The following is a 20,794-nucleotide window of genomic DNA, read 5'->3' as shown; positions in this document are numbered from 1 at the left end:
TAAAGCCCGAGCTCAGGTGCCAGCTGTGAATGCGGTATATAGCCGATGAAAGCAGGAGCGCCAAACAGAAAGCAGGAGAGACTTGAAAGTGCGCAGCGGGCTCGAGAAACAAGTCCAGATAAGATTTAATTCGCAAGTGAAGATGCCCAAATGGCTCTCGTCGCAATGGGATTTGAGTTGAAGAAGTCATCCCGATTCAACTCGTCGTTCAGGTAACCGGGAACTTAAATAAAAGCAAGAAAAAAAGCCGCCTTTTCTTTTTTCTTTTCTTTCTTTTTCTTTCTTTCTCCGACCGCTGGGATGTTGTGAGCGACGCGTCGCCTGGGACAGAAGGAGCCGGGACGCAGCGGGACGAGAGGGCATCCAGGACGAGCACCGGAGGGGATTATGGCTCTCGCAGCGTTTTCTCTCGGCCTCATCACGCTGCTGGCGCTTTCTAACTTGCACCCGACGAGCGCCAACGACCGGCACGCGGTGTACTGGAACAGCTCCAACCTCCTGTAAGTGTCTCTCTCTCTGCGGAGAATGAACTTATTGTGTCCCCTCTTTGTTCACGCGCACCGGCTGACGACTTGTTTACAGGTCGTACACCCTCTTCCAGAAAGACAATAAATAGAGCAATAAGTTATTTCCCTAGCTTTAGGATGAGACAAGGATGTCAACCTGATTGCCATCATCTGTCTCATTCAATATTTTTCATCTCTATAAATAATTTCGAGCCCTCACATTTCTCTTCTCTGTAGAATCAGAGTACAGTAATGCATCTTTAGAGGGGACGTGTTCTATCCCTGCACCCTGCATGCAGAGTGAATACTGTGTGTGTGTGTGTGTGTGTGTGTGTGTGTGTGTGTGTATATATCTCGCTCTCTCTCTCTCTCTCTCTCTCTCTCTCTCTCTCTCTCTCTCTCTCTCTCTCTATATATATATATATATATATATATATATATATATATATATATATATATAGATATAGATATATATACACAGTTTATTTTATTTTCCATCTCACTTCTGCTTCACACCAACACATGTCTCATTGGAGCAGCAGTCACCTTTTCATCTGCCCTGCTTTCCCTTCAGTGCTGTCCGTCACCTTTCCTGGAGCACAAATACATCATTCACACTCGCGGCTCAAACTTCCACACATCTGTATATGTGTGTTCACTGTGAACGAGGGCGCCTGCCTGCCACACACGGACACACTTCCATGTCTTCACACGAACATCGCGCCTATATCCTCACACTCGTATACTCCTCCCACGGCAGTGAGGTTGCTCACCTCAGGTAAGCTTCCCCAGGCTCTCCTGTATCTCCCTCTACCTGCCAGCTGCAAAGCCAGCTTGCTGTGGGGGCAGAGATCGATCGTGGATTCGACTGCCTTTGTCTTCTCATTAGCCACCAGTGAATCCATCTTTCTCACATTCTTTTATCTCCTCTCCTCCTCACCCCCCTCCCATCTCTATCTGTGTTCCTCCCCTGTCCATTTGTATGCACCTCATACACAGGTCTCTCCTATCGCCTCTCTGTATCTCATACTTGCTTATTTTCTTCCCTCTCCTATTTTTCTGCTGCGTCTCACCAGCCGGCCTGTCCCCCTCAATCCCCCCCCCCCCCCCCCCCCCCCCCCCCCTGCATCTCATTACCGCACCCCGCACATCTGCTCCTGGTCTCTCATTCACCTCCCAGGCTCACAGCTGAAAGTACACATATACAGTAGAATCTAGATGATTAGAAATTGTATAAGTAATTTGAATGCACACGGACGTGGGGGTGATTAACACATTCAAAGGTTTCCTCAAGTCAAATAGTTAGAAAACTGCCATAAAACCTAACGGCAACGGTTAAGGTGCTGCTCCCAGCACGGCCACTGCCTCATTAATGTTAATGTGTGCTTGGCAGTCACATGCTGAACTAGATTTATAACTGCAACTAATCCCAAAAATAGAGGAGTGGCGTACCTGCTACTTGCATTTAAGCTCCGTTAAAGTGGCCTGTTTTTTGAGTGTCACAATCAGTACTAGTCCTATCTATCAATTTTAATTAGTCCTTCGCTGTGTGCTCAGTCTCAAATGATTTTCAACGGCGCGGATAAGGTGGCTCCGTTTAGTCGTACATCACAGTGTTAGCACATTTTGTGGCTTTGAATTGACATTTATGTGTTAAAGTGACAAATATGTGCTCAAATTAATGCATTCAGAATACTGTGTATGAGAGAGAGAAAGAGGGAGAGAGAGAGAGAGACAGAGAGACAGAGAGACAGAGAGAGAGAGAGAGAGAGAGAGAGAGAGAGAGGCAGTGGGGGATGGGGAACGAAGATGGAGACAAAGTGCAGGTGTGGGTCGACATGCCTGCGTGTGCAAAACCTCCCCTTTCTCCACAGCGGAGATACACAACACTAAAATAATAATGCAAAAATTGACCCAGTTTGCAGGTAGCAGACAAATCCTCAGCGGCCGTGGCAAGAATACTGACGTCCGTCAAGATATAAGAGGCCGCAGGCTCGGGGGCCACTTCTCCAACACTCGGGCCGTACGCGTGGACAACCTCACGCAGCTCCGGTTCGAGAGACAAATTCAGGAGGGAGCTGTAAGAAATGAAGGCGGCGACAGAGCCAGACACCAGAGGCCCTTTAGGGCCAAACTCTGGTCGGGGGGCCTTAATGTTTTTCCCTTGAGCGCAGACTTCAGCGCAGATGGTTACGGCACAGCTGCGAGAGATGGCATCGCTTGGAAGCCAAGCTGTTTGTGCCAAACGCCATGAAAATGGCTTTTTATGGTAATACACAGCTAGAAATGTCTCGCTCTGGCGTATTGAAAGTCAAAAGGGGATTGTCACGTCGCCGATACCAACAACACTGCCGTTTGATTATTTGCTGCTTGTCTGAAGTAAACAACATCCGAGGCTTATTAAAGCTTTTTTTCCCTCTGCCTCGGACAATTTAAGACGCAATGTCTCCATTATCATAACCCAAAGTAATAGCTCAGAGTGCTTTTGATTACCTCCCCAGTCCGTCACCCCCCTCCCTTAGAAAGTGTTTCTCTCAGCTTCCGCTCTCAGCAGTGTGCCTGGCCAACTCGTTACAGATGTCCCCGCTAATGGCTGACTGAGGCAGGAAAAAACACACACACACGCGCGCATCCCATTAAATCATCTCGCATCTGAGGCCATCTGCCAATTAGAGGGGGGAGATGTGGAACATCTTGAGAGCACACAGGAGCAGCGGTGCACTGCGGTAGCCTCGCCTACCCACCGGCAGCGTCCCGCGCTCCCGCCATCTCATCCCACCATCTCATCCCACCAGGTGTTTGGCCTCGCCGGTTAGACGGGGCCCGCGTCTCCGTAATTGGAAACCCCATGTCAGCGTGATCAAAACAACAGCGCCGCTCTCCCACTTCTTCCACAAGTCACCCGGTGCGTCCAGTGGCGCTTACAACTTAGCAGGACACCAGAGTAATAAGCCTTTGCACGGGCGTGGGAAGGAGTAGGGGACCGAGCTTCGCTAAATTGCCGTTCTCTTGCCTGCTCAGCGAGTTGAAAGTCTTCTTTCACCGTTTGAGTTACGGACCTGCGTGCTTCATGCGACACATCACCACCCCTGATTTAGAGCCGACGCGGTGTCTGTCGGGCCCCTAGACAGCATGAAGGTGAAGAAACATCCAATCCTCCGCATATCCCATCGGGTGTTCGAAAATATATTATCACCTTGACAAATAGCCTCCCTGAGACTTTGAGGTGATCAATGTTGAGTCTAGGTGCCTTCTTACTCAACAGGCTCATTAAGCGGCAGGTCGGTCTGCGTGGGTGTGTGCAGACCCAGCTAGCCTTGTGGGTGGTTCCCTGCAGGCCAGATCAGAACCCTGTAGGGTGTCTACACGGAAGGTTTGTAGATATTTAGTTGCAGTTAAGGGAATTGTTACTGAGAAATGAAGACGAGCGCGAGATGAGTGATGGAGAGGGAGAAGTGAGAAAATAGATGGACGGAAAGAGAAGGATGCGAAGTGTGAAGAATGTGACTGCAGGGGAAAAGGTGGGCGTAATGGAGAGATTGGAAGGAGAGCACGCCGGAGAGGTGGAAAGCAGAGCAGTCTTTCAGAGGAAGAAAGCGAGGGAAAAAGATTGATTGAGTTGGTCTAAAGTCAGGAGGGGTGAAAGAGAGCGCGGGTTTTACCGGATGTGGAAGTTAAGGTTATTTGGCCGAATGTGTTGCAGCTGCTGTTTTCTGACGAGATAATACCCGCGGGAGTTGATCCGCGCTAATGCGGACATGGGCCGGGTCATTCATGTGGACCGATGCTCTGAGACAATAGCAGCCGCCATTCACCTGCCCCGCTGCCCTGCGCCACGCGACGCAGGCGGAGCACAGGCTTCCAAAGGGACGAGGCGATTTGATACCTGATTACATGCACGTCCACCTGCTCTGCCTCTGGGCCATTTCTGCATACAAATGCGTTTTATTCACTGCCACTCAATTCATTCTTTCACATTCATTGTACGGCATTAGGTAGCGTGTATTTATATATTTAATTTTCTGTGGCTGCAGGTGTGTTAAATGAGAATGTGTGAACACCACTGATTGAAAAGTGCAAATGAATCTTTTTTTTTTATACGTTTTTTTTAATTAGCCATGTCTCTCCATCTGTGATGAAGTATTCCCCGCTCAAATTATTCAAGTTGTTTGTGAACGTTTGAATGCTTTATATTCTTGATCGGCCTCAGACATCCAGGAGATTAGTTTGATGAACAGCACTTTTGAATGGATAGTTAACTTGACATTATCACCTGGCTTCATTATGCTGAGGTGGTGCCTCAAAGCTGATTGGTCTGCTAAGCGGCGTGCTGGCCATTTTTAGCTCATATAAAGGAGTATGCTATGAGTCACGTAAATGGATGGAGAAACACTGAAAGGATTGTTAATGGTTCGTATGGATCCGAGGGTGGGTGAGCGGATCAATACATTTATATGGTATGGAGAGGTGAGTGGACCCCGGCCAAACAAAAACACTACACAGTGGCTTTTTGAGCAGCAATCAATACGAGTGCATCAGGTGATCAATGTCCAAATGTATTTTTAATTGGATTTTGCGGTGTGACAGTAAATTTCCATGAAGTATTCTCATGGAGCTCAGGAAGCTGAGATGAAGTATTGCCTTGGAACAGCATGCTTGAGAATTGATTATCTCGGGCTTGTCAGTCAGTGCTCCGGGGCTCACGCTCCATGGAGGCCCTGACTGAGGCTACGCTAAGCGAGGTCTTGGTAGTGGAGCAGGTCCCCGCTTCTGAGGAGACAACGTTCAAAAAAAGATTCATGAGGCTGAGCACAGATTAAAGGAAAATATGTTTTCTATTATACATCTCTTAGATTTAAACAAACTGTAAGTTATTCCTCCACAAGATAAAAATGGAAGGCTTTCATCCTGGCGTACATCTAGAATCAACCTGCTTCACAGATTCAAAGGTGACGTGAGAACATCAGTACACAATATATATATATATATATATATATATATATATATATATATATATATATATATATATATATATATATATATATATATAAGTCTCACAGCTCACCTGCTTAACACTTTGAAGCTAACCGCAGGTGTGTTGTTCATCTTCAAGGTGAATTGTTAAAGAATGTCTATATTTACGGTCAGACTTATTAATTAGAATAATTGCAAAGACTAAAGGAAAGAGCACAGAGGTATTGATGCACATTCAAAGGGCTGTTGCTCTTGAAAAACACAAATTTGACTCTACAGTGAGCATGGGTTAAATTCAAATATGGGTGGGGATTCAGATAAAACCTCAGGGGGAAACACTTCACCGACCTGGAGTTTAATAGATGTGAACCGGGGAAATAAAAAAACCTCTGTCACAATAGAATCCCCCATCTTGGGGCTTTATTTATCTTCTCTGGTCCCAGTGGATCTCAACCAGGGTTCCAGGGGCCCACAGGGGCCTTGTTTTTGAGGAGGTCCCCAGAAATATGTTGAAAGTATATTTTGACTTTAATTCCCTATAGAAGCGATTCCAGTGTGAGTAAGAATCATAAGAGTGACTAATCTGATCTTTACTTAACTCCACGTTATCGCCTCAACAGTTGACCACTAAATAATTATTCTTTAAATTATATCTAACAACGGAAATCTTCAGACTCAGATGGCAGTTAAATCTTGTTTGCCGAATGAATGAATGAATCGTGAGAAATTCTACATCCTCTTTTAGAATAGGGTAGATGTTCACCGGTGAGCTTGGCTCAGTTAAACGTAACAATTTGTAAACTGAGGTTTTTCTCTGACAGTAGGAGACAGTTGAAGACTTCATTTTCCTCGTCAGTTTTTTCAAATGCAAAGTAATGTAGCAAACAGACAATTCACAATTCACTCACTTATTCTAATACGTATATCATGTTTCACAAAGCAGATCTCTGATTTAATGGGATTGCATGTTATACAAATTGCATGGATGTGCTGACTGCCGATGTTTCAGAATGTCGAACAGTAACGTCACACATCTTACTCGAAATGAGAAGCCTCGTAATAAGTCCTGCTTTCAGAGTATCATGCGTGTAACGGGGAACTCAGACCTGTTAAATTTAGCAATATGTGAATAGAGTCTGGACAGTACCACCGCCTGGGACACCACGGTCGGGTCACCGCAGGCTGATTCATTCCCTGAGTTTTTTTGGGCATTCATTAATTTTGCGAAACAAACATCAATAGTGATTTGTCTGAACACATCTTACTTGTGTTAGGCTCGATTGCAATAACTTTAATTCTAGTCTGGCAATTTTCATTTACAGGACTCTGGCAGGTCTGTTTATGATATCTGCGTTGTGGGATGGGCGACGTTCACGCCGCGTTGGCATGTTATGGGTGACGTTTTAGGGTGTGATCGTTTTTAGGGTGTGATCGTTTTTAGGGTGTGATCGTAGAAATACAATTGGTTGTTTACGCCAGCTTGCTCGAAGGTACTAGATGGCAATGGCCGGATAGTGGAAAAGAGTCCATCCAGAGCTACCTCAGTTGAAGCAGGTGCCACTTTCTTTTGAGGAGTCCAAAGAAAAATATAGTAAGGCCATTCATATGCCATCAAAGGCGATTAGCATTCCTTGTGCTCCAAGGTTATAAAAACTGCACTTAAGTGGCAGTGGGAACCCACAGGAGATAGTCCCGATGCCAGCCAGGTAGAACCAATTTCAGACTCAATGATTTGAATGCAAATGCTTTCCACCAAAAAAGGCTTTCCAACCTAGAATGGGAGCTCCACAGTACATTACACTGGGAGTCTTCACTGCAGAGCCCGTTACCCACTGGGAAATTATACTGCCGCTATGATGGAAATGGCTGCCATGTAGGAAGAAGATCAAAGCTGTTGATGGGTGGATGGTCACTGGCTGGAGTTTGATTATTTGGGAAATTGGCCTTGTTACGCTACATGGCCTGGAAAATGATATGGCAGCCACAGCAGTCGGTCAAAATAATTTGTTTTGTTATTGAAGCAGAAGGCCTCTTCTGAGGTACGGCAATTGAGGTGATATTTCGCACCGACCAGCGCCCTCCGAGTTATCAGTGTCCCTTCATAAAAAAGGCGGCGAGTGAGGACACAGGTTTGTGCTCTGTCATATCTGGTTCTCTGTTCATTCCCTTCAGGTCCTGAGCCGTGACAGGTCTTCCCTCTAATGCTCTTGGGTGCTTAACAACAGCGGTGTTACGAGAAGTGGAATCTGTCCTCACAGCTTAGTGGATGATACGGCTCCAGTTTTCCTTTCATGCGAGGGCAATCTGGAATATGGGCAGTGTAATAATTAGGTATTCTGTTATAATTGAGATTTTTCTTTTTGAGGATATAATTACATGAAGATCTGAGACCCTTTGGCAGGCGTCGTCCCTGTAATGAGAATATTTGAAGAAAATTGAAATCACTCTCTCGTGCTCTGTGCATCTAGAATGACTACAGATAATTTGACCCTTCAGCAGCAGCCGCCACCTCCAGTGACTTAATATATCCCTCTTATATTGTTAGAGGGAACATTTAAATCAGTACATTTTCAAGCGAAACTGTTCTATTACAAATATGAGAGCAAAGTCTTTGGAGCTTGAAAGTGTGATGTAAGTCTATTTGATGGGACGCTGTGCCTACTGGCAGCCAAATGAGAGTTGTTTTCCTGTGATGAAGCCGGAGGGCTGATCAATTTTTATATTTGCAGATATTTAAAGACTCCTTCCTGGTGCTGTAGCCGCACAGTGAGAGAGAGCACGTACCTGTTGCTGTAAACTATACAGTATAAACTGCTCACACAAGTCATTATAGGCCAGGCTCACCTGTGAAGGGGTCAAATGGGTTCATTACTAGTGAGTTTCTAGAGACGGAAATAAACATTAATGTGAAAGAAGAACACCCGGTGAGTCCTTCAAAATTTTATCGAAATTACATATATTATATAACACATTTGATTATTCCCCCCCCCCCCGCCCCCTGATTACACTGTAGAAATAAATAAATACATTTATAAAATAATATGGATGGAAAATAATCATTAAGAAAATCAGACCAATTTTCCTGTAGCTTACGTTCATTGATTATAGCTACATTCCTGGAATTTAAATTAAACTAGTATACGAACATTGCATTGAGTGGAATAGATTGGTCCTTTTATTACAGATATCTGATCCAGCTATTAGAGATCCATACTGAGGATAAAATGTTAATTTGCTACTTTTTGCCATCCGATAGCTGTCGAGCTAACTTTTTGAATATGAAAACAATACAGTACATAGTGGCATTTCACTGGCAGGGGAGCATGCAGTGAACAGGTTCATTTTACAGTTTGCTTTGGCTCTGCCCTTGATTTTATGGGGGACATTTGGGTGCAGGACAGTCGTAGCATTGGGACATTTTGTGTTTTAAAGGAGACCATTGTGGCAATGACGCGCTCAAACTCTGAACATTGAATACAAAGTCAGAGGATCAGAGTGCAGCTCTGTCAGTGGTGCCACACTTCTTTTTTTCTGTCCCTGTTTCCATATCTTCACCTCATCATTTAATCAGGTCTCGTGTTGGTCTGCATCAAAAATCTATTTGGAATTCATTTTCCGCCTTGATGTGTAAATTCAGTTATGGTTAATACATGAGCTACGGCACATGCATAATCATGTCTCTCTACTCACACACGTGCATTTTAACTTCTTTTTTTTCCTTCCTGGTGTTCTCACCCATTGATTTAAATGGACAATACGTGACTCATCTCACACTACTGCCATCCTCCATCAATGGGGAGGTTTCCTTCCCCTGCCTCTCTCTCTGGAGCGGTGTGTAGTGCTGGAAAGAGAAACAGCCCACCAGGCAGTCTGTTATTTGCATTTCTTACAGCAGAGGGGGCGTATTTGAGGAGGGTGCGCCCTGCTCGTTATCCCCACATTCTGAATGCTTCACTATTAATGACCAGATGATAGAGGACGTGTATAGCAGGGGCCAGTCGTCCTGTTTACCATACTCCCTCGTGCAAATTCTCCTCTGGCTATGTACCAATCTGCTCTGTTTGTTAAGGTATTTGTTTGGTTGCTTCAGCTGCTCTTCGTTTGCTGTGGGCTACGTACATCTGTGTGAGCTGCTCCCATGGACTCAATAGCCACATTTATAACAGAACATCTCTGTGTGTCGGTACAGTATTAGATGTAGTGTCAGGAATCTGCTAACATCGTGATTTTTATTTTTCCTCTGATGGTAGCAACCTGTGTAATGCTTCGTGGGGACTGTGTCTAGACCAGCGTATAGTTTGTAAAACTAGCAGACATACAGAGACCATCCAGATCCTCACCATGCTGTGTGTGGGTGTATAGAATATCAATGTCCTGCGGAGCGCTCTCACCCTCACTCTGTGTGTGTCTGTGTGTGTGTGGCTGCTATTAAGTGGCACTTACGGTCTGTCTGGGTTATTTGCATGTGCATGCACACTGTACATGATTGCTTGATTGATTGTTGGTGAAAGCGGAGTGATGCATCTCGTGGTCTCGGCCCTCCCTCTCATCTCTGATGGTCGGTCCCTTCCCTTCACGCCTGCGTTCCCTCTCCGTTCGTCGCATTTGAAGTGTTCCTGCTCAGCCTTCGGTTCCCGCTCGGCTCGCACCTTGTTTGGGGCCGATGGGAAGTCCCCAAAGGCCGCTTCGCTCAACCGCATTGCCGTGCGTGGGAGGAGAGTGGGCACAACCTGCCCATTTACCTCCCTTTAATTTATTGCTCAGCTGCCATTGAGAGAGTGAATCACACACATTGTATCATTATTTAGAAATCCCTTTTGCTCGCCGTGCATGCACTTGTCCTTCTAGTACAGTGGAGGTGCACATGAGAGAGGCTGCGTTTTCCTTTTCTCTGCAGCCTGTGTGTTTTTGTGTGTTCAGAGTGCCTTTCAGCCTGGCATAAAGTGTACATACAGTAGGAGATAGATGGTTATGATAAATAGATTTGCTTTTGCAGCACTTAAAGGGATTCTGTGCCACTTCCCAGGAGGAAGAGAGAGTGATTGAAAAAGTTACGACAAAAAATAACCGAAAGGAAGAGGAAGAAAGTAAGGTTGGGGGAGGGAAGTGTAAAAAAAACAAACAGGAGACGGAGTAGGGAGATATTAGGCAGTGTGGAGATGTAAAGGCAGAGAGTGGAGTGGAAGTAGGGATATGGGGGGAGGAGCAGGAAGTTTTTTTCCCCCGTATATAGAGGAGAGGAAGAGCCTGTATGGAGAATATAAATGGTGTGTCAAGTAGTGGAGTATCTTTAAAGACCTCAACCTTTTCTTCTGGTGCTCATGCGTATTGTATCGGAACAAGCAGCTTGGAGGCACTGCTGTAAAACCAGGAAAGAGCACAGAATACGGAACCGCATCAATGCCGGAATTTCCCCCTTTTGCATTCATTAAACCGACAATATCACATTTGGTGGATTGTTTTTTTCACCCCTTTATTCCAGCACTAGGAGCATGTGTTTGGCTCAATAAAACATGTTCATTAGAGGTGACTTGTTTGTTTTTCCACGCTCGCTGATTTAGCAAACATTTGCTCTAATATATCTATCTACTGTATCTATCCATCCGCTCGCTTCTCTGTCTTCCTCATTCACACTGTATCTCTTCCTTTCTGTATTATATGCACATACTCGAACACACTCGCCAATTTTTAGAGTTGCAGCTGTGTCAGGACTCTGAAATCCCTCCCAACACCTGTCAAAGGCGGATCTATGCGAGAAAGAACCGCAGGTGTGTGTGTGTGTGAGTGAGTGTGTGTGACTGTGTGCACATGAGAGGAAAGGGATCAAGAGTAAGGAGAGAGAGAGTGAAAGAGGTACTCATTTGCCACATGATGCAAGGAATAAACATGACCGGCCTGCGTGGAAGCCAGTGTCACAGGTGACAGTCAGTGACAAGGCCAGGAACGGGCCTCTCAGAGAGGCAGGAAGCAGGATGGTATTCCTTTTTAATAGAGAAATGACATCAATGCAAAAGGCATACACACGGTATAGTGGCAGGGAGAGTAGCAGCTGAGCACATTGTTAAGAGTTAAATGATGTAGTGGGGGAGAATAACATATACAGCCTGAGGTCGTTGTTTATGATGTGCAAAGCAAGTGTGACACACAGCGACGGCGAAAGATGGATTCCTCCCGTGGAAATTGGTTTAATACCAGGAGGTTTATTCCCTGAGAGCCCCGACTGATGTTAAAAACATTGTTGGTCGGGTTTGAAAAAAAAGAGAGACTGCAGATAATCAAATTCACATCTCTGGCGGTTACTTTTTCATTTGATCCGGAGTAACGTAAATTGGAACATCAAAGCCCTCTAGTTCTCTTCTCTGTCAACATAAATCCTGCGGAAAGTTTACTCGTAGCATTGTCACGATTCCCTAATATCTCCAACAGCTTCTGACTTGGCATTTGCAATTCATAAACCAGGTTGTAATCCCTAATTAGCAGGCTTTAATTTCCCTAACGGGAATGAACTTTTGGTCAAATTAGAGGTTCCATTAAGTTTTGATTCTAACCTCCAGCGCCTGCCTTACAGGGCTAAATTAGTGCCAGGGAAACCATATCTCCAGCTAATGTGCATTGCCAGGAAGATAACAGCAGTTTCAAAAATGCCAGCAAAATTAGCATTCCTGCAGCGTGCTGTGTGTGTGTGTGTGTGTGTGTGCAAGGTCTCACTTTTTAAATCTATAAAAAGAAGAAGAAAAAATGCTGTTCGTCAGCAAAAACCCGACTTCCCTTCCCCCCATTGCCTCCTCTTCATTAGACAGTTCATCAGCAATCTATCATGATATGTATTATTTATGAGCAGTTCCTTCTAAACACGCAGCACAGGTTTCTTTAGTTATTTAGTTATATCTTCAAACTAGTGCCAGCCCTATTGTGTATATATGAGGAGAGAGAGAGAGAGCACTCTTAGCTTCATAAAGTGATGCTTCTCTGCTTTAATGAGGACTCGTTCCCTGCCGGCATTGCCACCCCCAGCCCCACCCCCACCTCACCCGCGTCAGCTGCTCTGCCAGCCACTGCTCACTGCCTTGTATGCAAATACCCATTTTTCAATCAACCTTGTGGTTCATTCTGAGGCGTTCGATATAGGTCTGGCCTTCCGCGAGGCAATTTACCCAGAATTCTTTTGACCCGCAAGGTCACCTGATGGAATGACACCGTTAATCACTAACCTCGAGTCAGTGCGCACGGCCTCCGAAGAGACGGACGAGGTCACTGAAAGTAAACGGGCCGTGAGGTTGTTTTTAGAGACGGTACTGATGGGGGTGTGATCGCTGTGACTGGGTGTCAGCCCCGCTGAATGCTGGGTAATAATGAAACATCAGGTGCCAGAGTTCGGGGCTTACTGAATAGGTTATTCTGCATTATAATAACACAAGCCCTGACCTGAAGTTGTTGTTGATTGACTCACCAGCTTCTCTCCAGAGGTGGGAGAAACTCACCCAGGCGTCATTGAAAAAATAAGTAAGAGCACAAATCGTAATATTGGAAACAAGATACTGCCCAGATTGCAGCAGCTCTAATGAGGCAATTAAAATCGAACAGAATTTAAAGTAAATAATGTAACAACTTTGTATTGTCAACATTACCTTTAATTTGGTCTTGCATTGTATTATTGTTATTATTGTTATTGCATCATTACATTCACACCATTAGGTCTCTGATGTGAGGTGAGGAACTAAAGTGAAATCCTTTCATTCAGAAGAACCAATGAAGCTTCTTGATGCACAGTAAACATAAGCTGCTTATTGTGCTCTTTAAAATAAAAATAAACTGTAAGCTAAACTAAAATGTTTGTTTCAAACTACTGACTGTAGCGCTCTTTTCACCTGAATTATTTTGTATATCTTTCTCAAACTTGACAGCATGAACATTCTGAATGAACCCGTTTGTATTTCCTGCCAACAGACGCGGTGTAGATGGACTCGGCAGCAGATTCTTAATCGAGGAGTAATTGTGAAATTGTATTGAGTATTGAGAAATTATGCAAATGGTCCACCCTTTCCTCAAGATGCATGTAGAGTAATCATGACAAACTGATTAAAGTTTTGATTGGGGAAGAGTTTGTCGCTGCTCTTGAGTTATTAGTGATGTGCTTTTATAAAACAGCTAATCAACTGAAAAAGTCATTGTACGACCTGAATAATATAATGTCTCCCTAATCAAGGAAGAAGAGGCGACGCGCACACACAGGCTCAGGCGCCAAAGCCGGTAACTCTGATTCCTCGCCGTAAAGCCCTGCAGGTGTGGTCCACTCCTCCTGCGTTGGCTATTAGCACAGCCTATCATTGGTATTCATTTCTCGCTCCTAATTCCCCCACAGTATTTTTTTTCCCTCTCACTTGACAGAGGACCGTGGGTTAAACGCCGGGGGGAGCGCTCCATCACGACTAGATCTGATCCAATTAAATACAGATTTAATCAGCCCCGCAGTCGGCAAGTGAATACGCAATGTGATCAGGCCGGTGGTAACTGGAGGCCCAGCAGCGTGGGAGCTGGCTTCCATCCACGGGATGGAGGATTGGCTTAGCGGGGGAGGAGACACCTCGATCCAATCTGCCCTGTCGATTGAGCACATCCACGTATATCTGCAGACAGGCGTGTGTGAAAAGCTGGTCCTCACTTCTCTGCAGCGCCCGCAAGCCTTCGCTCCGCTGACCCCTTAACCCGCTGATTTAGAGTTGTGAGATGCTGAGCAGGCGAGGCGACAGAGGCCCCCGTGGAGGATCTGCAAGATGTACTGTTGATGCAAACACACAATTAATGAATGATTTAGGGACTGGATTGTATCTGTGTCAGGTGGGAGCGACCTGGAGGAGGTTAATCTTTGGCTTACTGGCAGAGAAGAGGTGCCCCCCCCCCCCCTGCCAGAAAAGGAAGATTTTCCCTCCTTCCTCCCAAATGGCTGCAGGTGCTGATTGTTGAAACCTTTTACTCTGCAGAGGAAGCAGTCCTGTGATATGAAGTACAGCTCCCCAGTGTCCCATCAAAGTCCACTGTAACTGCTGTGTCACCTTCAGAGTTCCAAGGGAGGATTGTACATGTGAAGCTGCTGCAGCGCCTGCTAATGAGAAGTCATTGGGAAATGGGTTGCTTTTTAACATAACCCGATGTCCGGGGTCATTTCCGTTACGACCCAAGACTTAATTACACATCCTGCTGTTTGGTGTATGGTGGCGCGTGCCAAGTCTGTGACTAGATATTGAGGAAAAGAGGGATTCTGGCTGTCGCTCAACTGTGTCGCTGTAAATAAGTAATGCCTGCCTCAGTTAAGCTGGTCCCACACAATGCAAACACAACGCACCGCGGCATTAAGTGCACTGTTTAGTTTCTAAACCGAATCCAACCTGGCGAGTAGATCATTGTGACTGGTGTATCTAACAAGCATGCCAGTCATTTATGCTAATGAAAACAAGCTCCCCTCATTCTCTGTCTCTTTAATGTTTACAGCAATGAATTATGTGCTATCAGATCGTAGCCTCGCATCCTGAGTGCAATTGGCATTCAAAACACTCCTGCAACCTTTATTGAAAAACCCACAGAAGACAGGTGCCTTGAATTTTCTTTTTTTTTTTTATTCAGAAAAGCTTATCTCAGTCTATTGTGCGGAGGGGAAGAAAACCCTGCAATTAATACAGCAAGGACTTGAGGAGATCTCATAGTGCTTCCCAATGAAAGGTCTAAAGAGGTGTATTTGTTAATTACACCGTGAAATTATTCAAATTCTTAGTGGAAGCATTTCAGCCACACTCAGCCCCTGGGACGGGCATCTCTCGCTCCTCTGTCGCCTCAGATCAGCCGGCTTTAATTGCCTCTTGTGTTTGGAGGAAGACCCGCCTCGCTTGTCATTTGCAGGTGTAAATGAGTAAAGAAGAGAAAAGGTTACTCTCAGCCCCACAAGACCGCGCAGTCCTTCAGGGTGGTCCTTTCTCACCCCTGGCGTAGTCTGATATCTCAAACAGAGCTGTGTTTGAAGTGCTTGGTTGGGTGCCTCCGCTTTCTGCACTGCGAGAGCCGCGCTGCTTGCTCAACTCCGGCAGCCCCCTCTGTAAGTTCCCTTCCTTTGTATTTGCATACCGAACAAACAGGAAATTGTGTTCATTTGTATGCAAATGTGTTTGTCCCCCAAGGCCGGGATTTTGAATTAAAAGTTTTACCGTCCCATTAATTCCAAATTACACACAGGCACCGACATGGGCTCCTCTGCCCCGACAGGGGGGCATCCGGCTTGCCATCCGAACGCATCTCTGTCAGTTTGGGCTGTTTAGTTTGCCATCTGCGTTAAGGAGTCGGAATTTGGATTTAATCTGGTCCACTGACTTGCAGATTGATCGATTGCGCCACTTTGCAATCTCCTCTTAATTATCCCACGGAAATATGCAGAGATTTGGATGTGATTGATATTCGAGGATACTACGAGAGACAGACGCGAGGAGGCCTTGGAGTGGTTGACTGACGGGTTGTGAGGAACATGGTGAATGAGGGGGAGTGGTGAAGGCCGTCCACTGTGCCGATGCAGCACACCTCATCAGCCCTGCTCATTACAATACATGTACAACCTTATGAAAAATGCATGACCCCATCAATGACGTGTGGCATGTATGGCCTGATGCTGACAGTCAAGGTAATATGAAAAATCAGCAGCTACACACAGGCTTCTGGAAAGAGACTTTGAATAAATGGCCTTGTCATAGTGTTGAGGATCAAGCACTAACATTGTTTTAATTCTGTTGTAAATCCTGGTTGTCATATTTAGTATAAGATAGAAAGAATATATATATTTTTTTTACAGTTTTTGCAGTTAACCTTGTATGGTTTAACGGCAGCCGATGCAGCGAGGGACACTCCAAATAATGAATGAAAAGAAAAGATAAGTAAATAAGAGAAACTGATGTATCGATGACTGTTCTGATCTAATACCACGCCCTCTCCAGCCTCACTGTTTTCACCAGGACCAAAAATCTAGCATTGCAACATCCATAATCACCATAACCAAGAAGTGATATTGGAAATTTGATTGAACTGTTCTTACAATGGTAGTGTTTTCTTCTTCTTGTGCTCTTTAGTTTTACTGCAAAGGTTGTTCATTATTTATTATGATTTGCCAACATAATTCAATATTTTCACTTTTACGCTTGTGCTTCTTCACCAGTGCACATTTTGATATAAAGAAACCAGTTCTTTGAATGTGTAAAAATGATTAAATGTTGCGCGCACGCACACACACACACACACACACACACACACACACACACACGCACACGCACACACATCACTGTTCACTTATTAATAATGCATTGACCACATCTTGTACACATGCAGAGTTTTGGCAGACATCTGATGTCTCTGTGTGATGAGCCAAGGGGGACACATCATTTCTGACTCTCCAGTCAGAGAGCGTTGGCAGCCATGTGTGGATGCCAGGTTTGCTAATGAAAGGGGGATTTTTTGGCTGTGTTGTTTCAATGACTTTAAAATGGCTTATGTTTTTTGGAGGTGGTACAGAACCTAAGCTGGAAGGAGCCGCCGCTAGAAGAATGAGTCTGACAAAGAGCCAGACTTACAATCCGTGATGTCAGTTCAAAGAGGAATTAAACTGTTTGCTACAAACACTTCAACAAATCAAACGTTATGACTAGTGGTCTTACGAAACATTACTCGATTGGAAAACATTTCATCAGGGATTTTTATCGGACATAATCTATCCCTTAAATTTGGTTTATTGCTTTGGTTTTGTTGAAGGTAGCAGAACGTAGACAATTTCATTCTGTTAGAATAAACATATTTAAGTTAAAAAAAGGAAGAATATACCTTTTAAAAAAATTGTATGATGAATGAAACACAATTTACTTTCAATTTGTATTATGTGTATAACTAATCTTGAGTGCTGCTATTTCAAAATATAATTATTGTGGCAATACTATATCTCAATCATAAAACAATATTCAGAACATGTATTCAAAGAAATTGGTTTGCACACTCATGCAGTTGTTTTGTTTGATTTATTACCGGGAAAATCAATGTGAGATTTATCAACAGATGGAATCACAGTTGTTTTTGTACCTGAACGAAAATCATTTTTCAACACTCGGCGAAAACGCCAGGCAGCTTTCGGTTTTCATTAGCAGAACTGGCAACCGCACTCTCCCACCGCTCAGCTCGCCTCACATCACTCTGATTGCAAAAAGGATGTAAAATCCCTTGCCGTTGTTTGTTGTCAAATCAGAAACCCTCCTTGAAGCTGCATGTGTAAAAAAAAGTCAATTTAAATATGAACTGCATTTAGTTGATGCTTTTTCTATATGAACAAAAACACTTTCATTATTTTCACATGTGACTGAAAACGCAGATTGGGTTTTACACCCAACAAAAGTCACAAAACTTCCATGGATGGTTATACGAGTCCATGTCCTGTTTGTGGTTCATTTTTGTAACAGCTGCTGGTCTGGAATAGATATGCAGCGGATTTGCATTCAGGTAATTGGAGCAAATATTGAACGTAGATGTGATTGCTTAGTCATGTTTCACCCTGCACCACCCTTTCTTGACTTTTTCAGAGGGCCCGCTGCCTTTGTACGGTGTGTGACAGAACGTATTGCTTTGTAATGAGAGCCAATGCCACTTAGACACATTAGAGTGTTTATTGTATACTTCGTGGTCAAGGTGAATGTGAGTGTGAGAGGGAAAAGTAGAGAAAATAGTGTCAGGAGCTTCCAGGCTTCGGACCAAACACGGGAGCCTCACAATGCATCGATGTAGAATGGATAGTTTGCCTTTATAGAAAGGCAAACTATTTCTAATATATAATACATGTTCTCAGTATCCCTGGTGTTGGCACACATTCAATTAAATACATTCGCTTTAATAAATCACAAGGCCGAGCAAGCGGCTGATTCGTATTCGTCATAAGAAAAAATCCTCAACTATGCCTCAAAAGTCAATGCAGTATAAATATCAAACTTCGTTGGTAACTATTTAGTCCCGTTGACTGCTTGTGTGCCTTCCCGCTGTTTCAATACCCTCACTATTGTTCCGTTCTCAAATGAACTGCCACCGAGAACAATATAGTCAGCAGCAATGTACATTTCCTGAGACGGAGACGGTAGTCACAATGGCCACACATCATTACGAGTCATTCTCTCGTGAGAGTTGGAAAGAAAAGCGGTGACTTGGACTGGAGGAGACCTGCATGAGGAGTCTGAAGGAACATAATTGGTCAAAGAGGACTCAAGGTTAAAGAAGGTGGCAGAAGAACGTGGCACGAAGTGTACAAGCTCCATTATGGCGGCCCCCAACTTGGACACCCTATCCACCGGTTATTAGCGCGGAATTGGGAGAATTGAATTAGACTGACTTGTCTTTAAAGGCTCCTAGAATCTACCTGCCAAAGCCTTTCTGCCTTTTTGTCCGAGAGCCAGCGCGGGTCAGCGGGGGCGCCTGAGTGGGCAACGACCGCCAGTCACAGCCACTCAGAGACGCCCTGAGGGGGGGAGGGAGAGAGAGCCGACCACAGCTTGGCAGCTCCACTGGAGTCTGATAAGCTTTAATGGCACCGCCACAATGATTCACACCATGTGAGACACACACACACACTCACACACACAGAAACACAGAACCACACGCTAACACCTCTAGCAGGCTTGTGAGGAATGATTTCTGGACCATGGATGAATTTGCAGTAGCAGGGAGTCTTTATTTACCAGTAATTGCATTTCTCTGCCTTCTTTCAGCCACGTCTTCAAAATGTTGGTGCCTCAGGAAGTTGAAGGTGTCGGGGGCAACAGAACATGTCGGTCTCACACGCGCCTTGCCTCAAGTTGACGGCTTATAGGCCAATCTGCACCTACATGAATACAACCTGTCAGACAGACCGGTTGCATCATCTGCATTTCCCGAAAGCCCGCTCAACCAAAGCCGAATGCATTTAAACCGCAGCGCATGTGTGTCTATTCGCCATACAATGACTTAATTGATTAATTTACTCTCCATCAGCAGAGCTTCATCTCAGCAAACGAAGATGTCCAAACACAACATCTGTATTCGCCGCAGCTGTCTGTTGGTGCAAATTATGATAAACGGTTTTGGGTATTTGGTTAACACACCTCATTACAAAAAAATGAAAAAATGTAATGTAATAAAGGTGGATGACAGTGCTGGCCACTAATATTAAGGGTTGACGACTTGGACGACTGTCTCAGTGTTGGAGCGGGTCATCCTTCAATCAGAGGTTCGGCGGTTCGATCCCTGGCTCCGCTAGTCCATCCGATGTGTCCTGGGGTCAAGATACTTAACCCTAAATTGCTCCTGTAAGCAGTGCCCGTGGTGTATTAGTGGCACCTTGCATGGTAGCATAGCATGGTATGAACGGGTGGGAATGCGCTTTGAGTGGTCGTAGGACTAGAAAGGCACTATACAAGTTCAAGTACAAGCACAAGTCCATTTATCATTTATCATTTACCATTTTCATCATCAGCTCCTCCTGTCTATATGTTGGATTGCGTCCAATGTGTGTATCGAGAAAAAACTAAATCTTTTTTTAAAAGCATCTAAATGGAGTGTAAAAATCAATAATTTAATTATTTGACAGTGAATGCAATCTGGCATTTTGCAGAGTCGTCTTATTATTAATGTTCTGTCAGGCAATACACTTGAATTAACAACGGTGGAGAGAGAAATGCACCAGCCCTGACACACATATCCTTATTGAGTGTCTCTGGGCTGATCAAAGGGATTGGGATGGGAACTGGAGGATGTGTGTGGATGGTTGGGTACGAAGATGTACGCTCCTGCTGCAGATGAGTGATGCAGTGGAGTACCAACCCAAAGTGCTGCCTCCACTTAATCTACACCCGACTAAATTGGAGACACACAGGGAAACACCACATGGAATCAATACTCTGAAACAGTTACTTAAAATCCCCAACTCTGCCCTGCTCACTGCAGTTTCTGAAGCTTCGCCCCCCTTCAGACTAAGAAAAGATCTGCTCCTTGTTAGTAGGAAGTCACTACAATGCAATAATCTACTTGGCAGCTTTGGCTGCAGAGAGTGATTGCTGGGCAGACTGCTACCAAATGGAACAGATTGCAGCATTGCATTTGACTCAAAATGTCCCATCTGCTCCCATTAAGTGTGCAGTGTCTTTTTTGTGTGCTGCTTTCAGCATTATGCTGTAAGTGTGCTCACACGCGTCTCTGCCTCTGGGAGTTCAGTTTATCTATTTATTCATTCTTTTTAACATGCAGGGGGAGGTACTTAAACACACACACTCGCAGAC

General features: G+C 44.7%; 1 protein-coding gene across 1 annotated transcript in view; it reads left to right on the top strand.

Moving 5' to 3' along the window:
* Nucleotides 1-387: 387 nt before the first annotated feature.
* Nucleotides 388-20,794, top strand: part of efna3a (ephrin-A3a) — a gene marked incomplete at both ends in the record, with an annotated part of 52,211 nt that continues 31,804 nt past the window's right edge. The window contains one exon of the mRNA XM_079231784.1: nucleotides 388-500. Within this exon, the coding sequence (XP_079087910.1) occupies nucleotides 388-500 (113 nt within the window). The remainder of the gene's footprint in view (nucleotides 501-20,794) is intronic.

This window comes from Taurulus bubalis, assembly GCF_910589615.1.
Source record: "Taurulus bubalis genome assembly, chromosome: 16".
Classification (NCBI taxonomy): Eukaryota; Metazoa; Chordata; class Actinopteri; order Perciformes; family Cottidae; genus Taurulus; species Taurulus bubalis.
The sequence above is the reverse complement of the archived record's forward strand: the minus strand, read 5'-3'. Positions and strand labels throughout refer to the sequence as shown.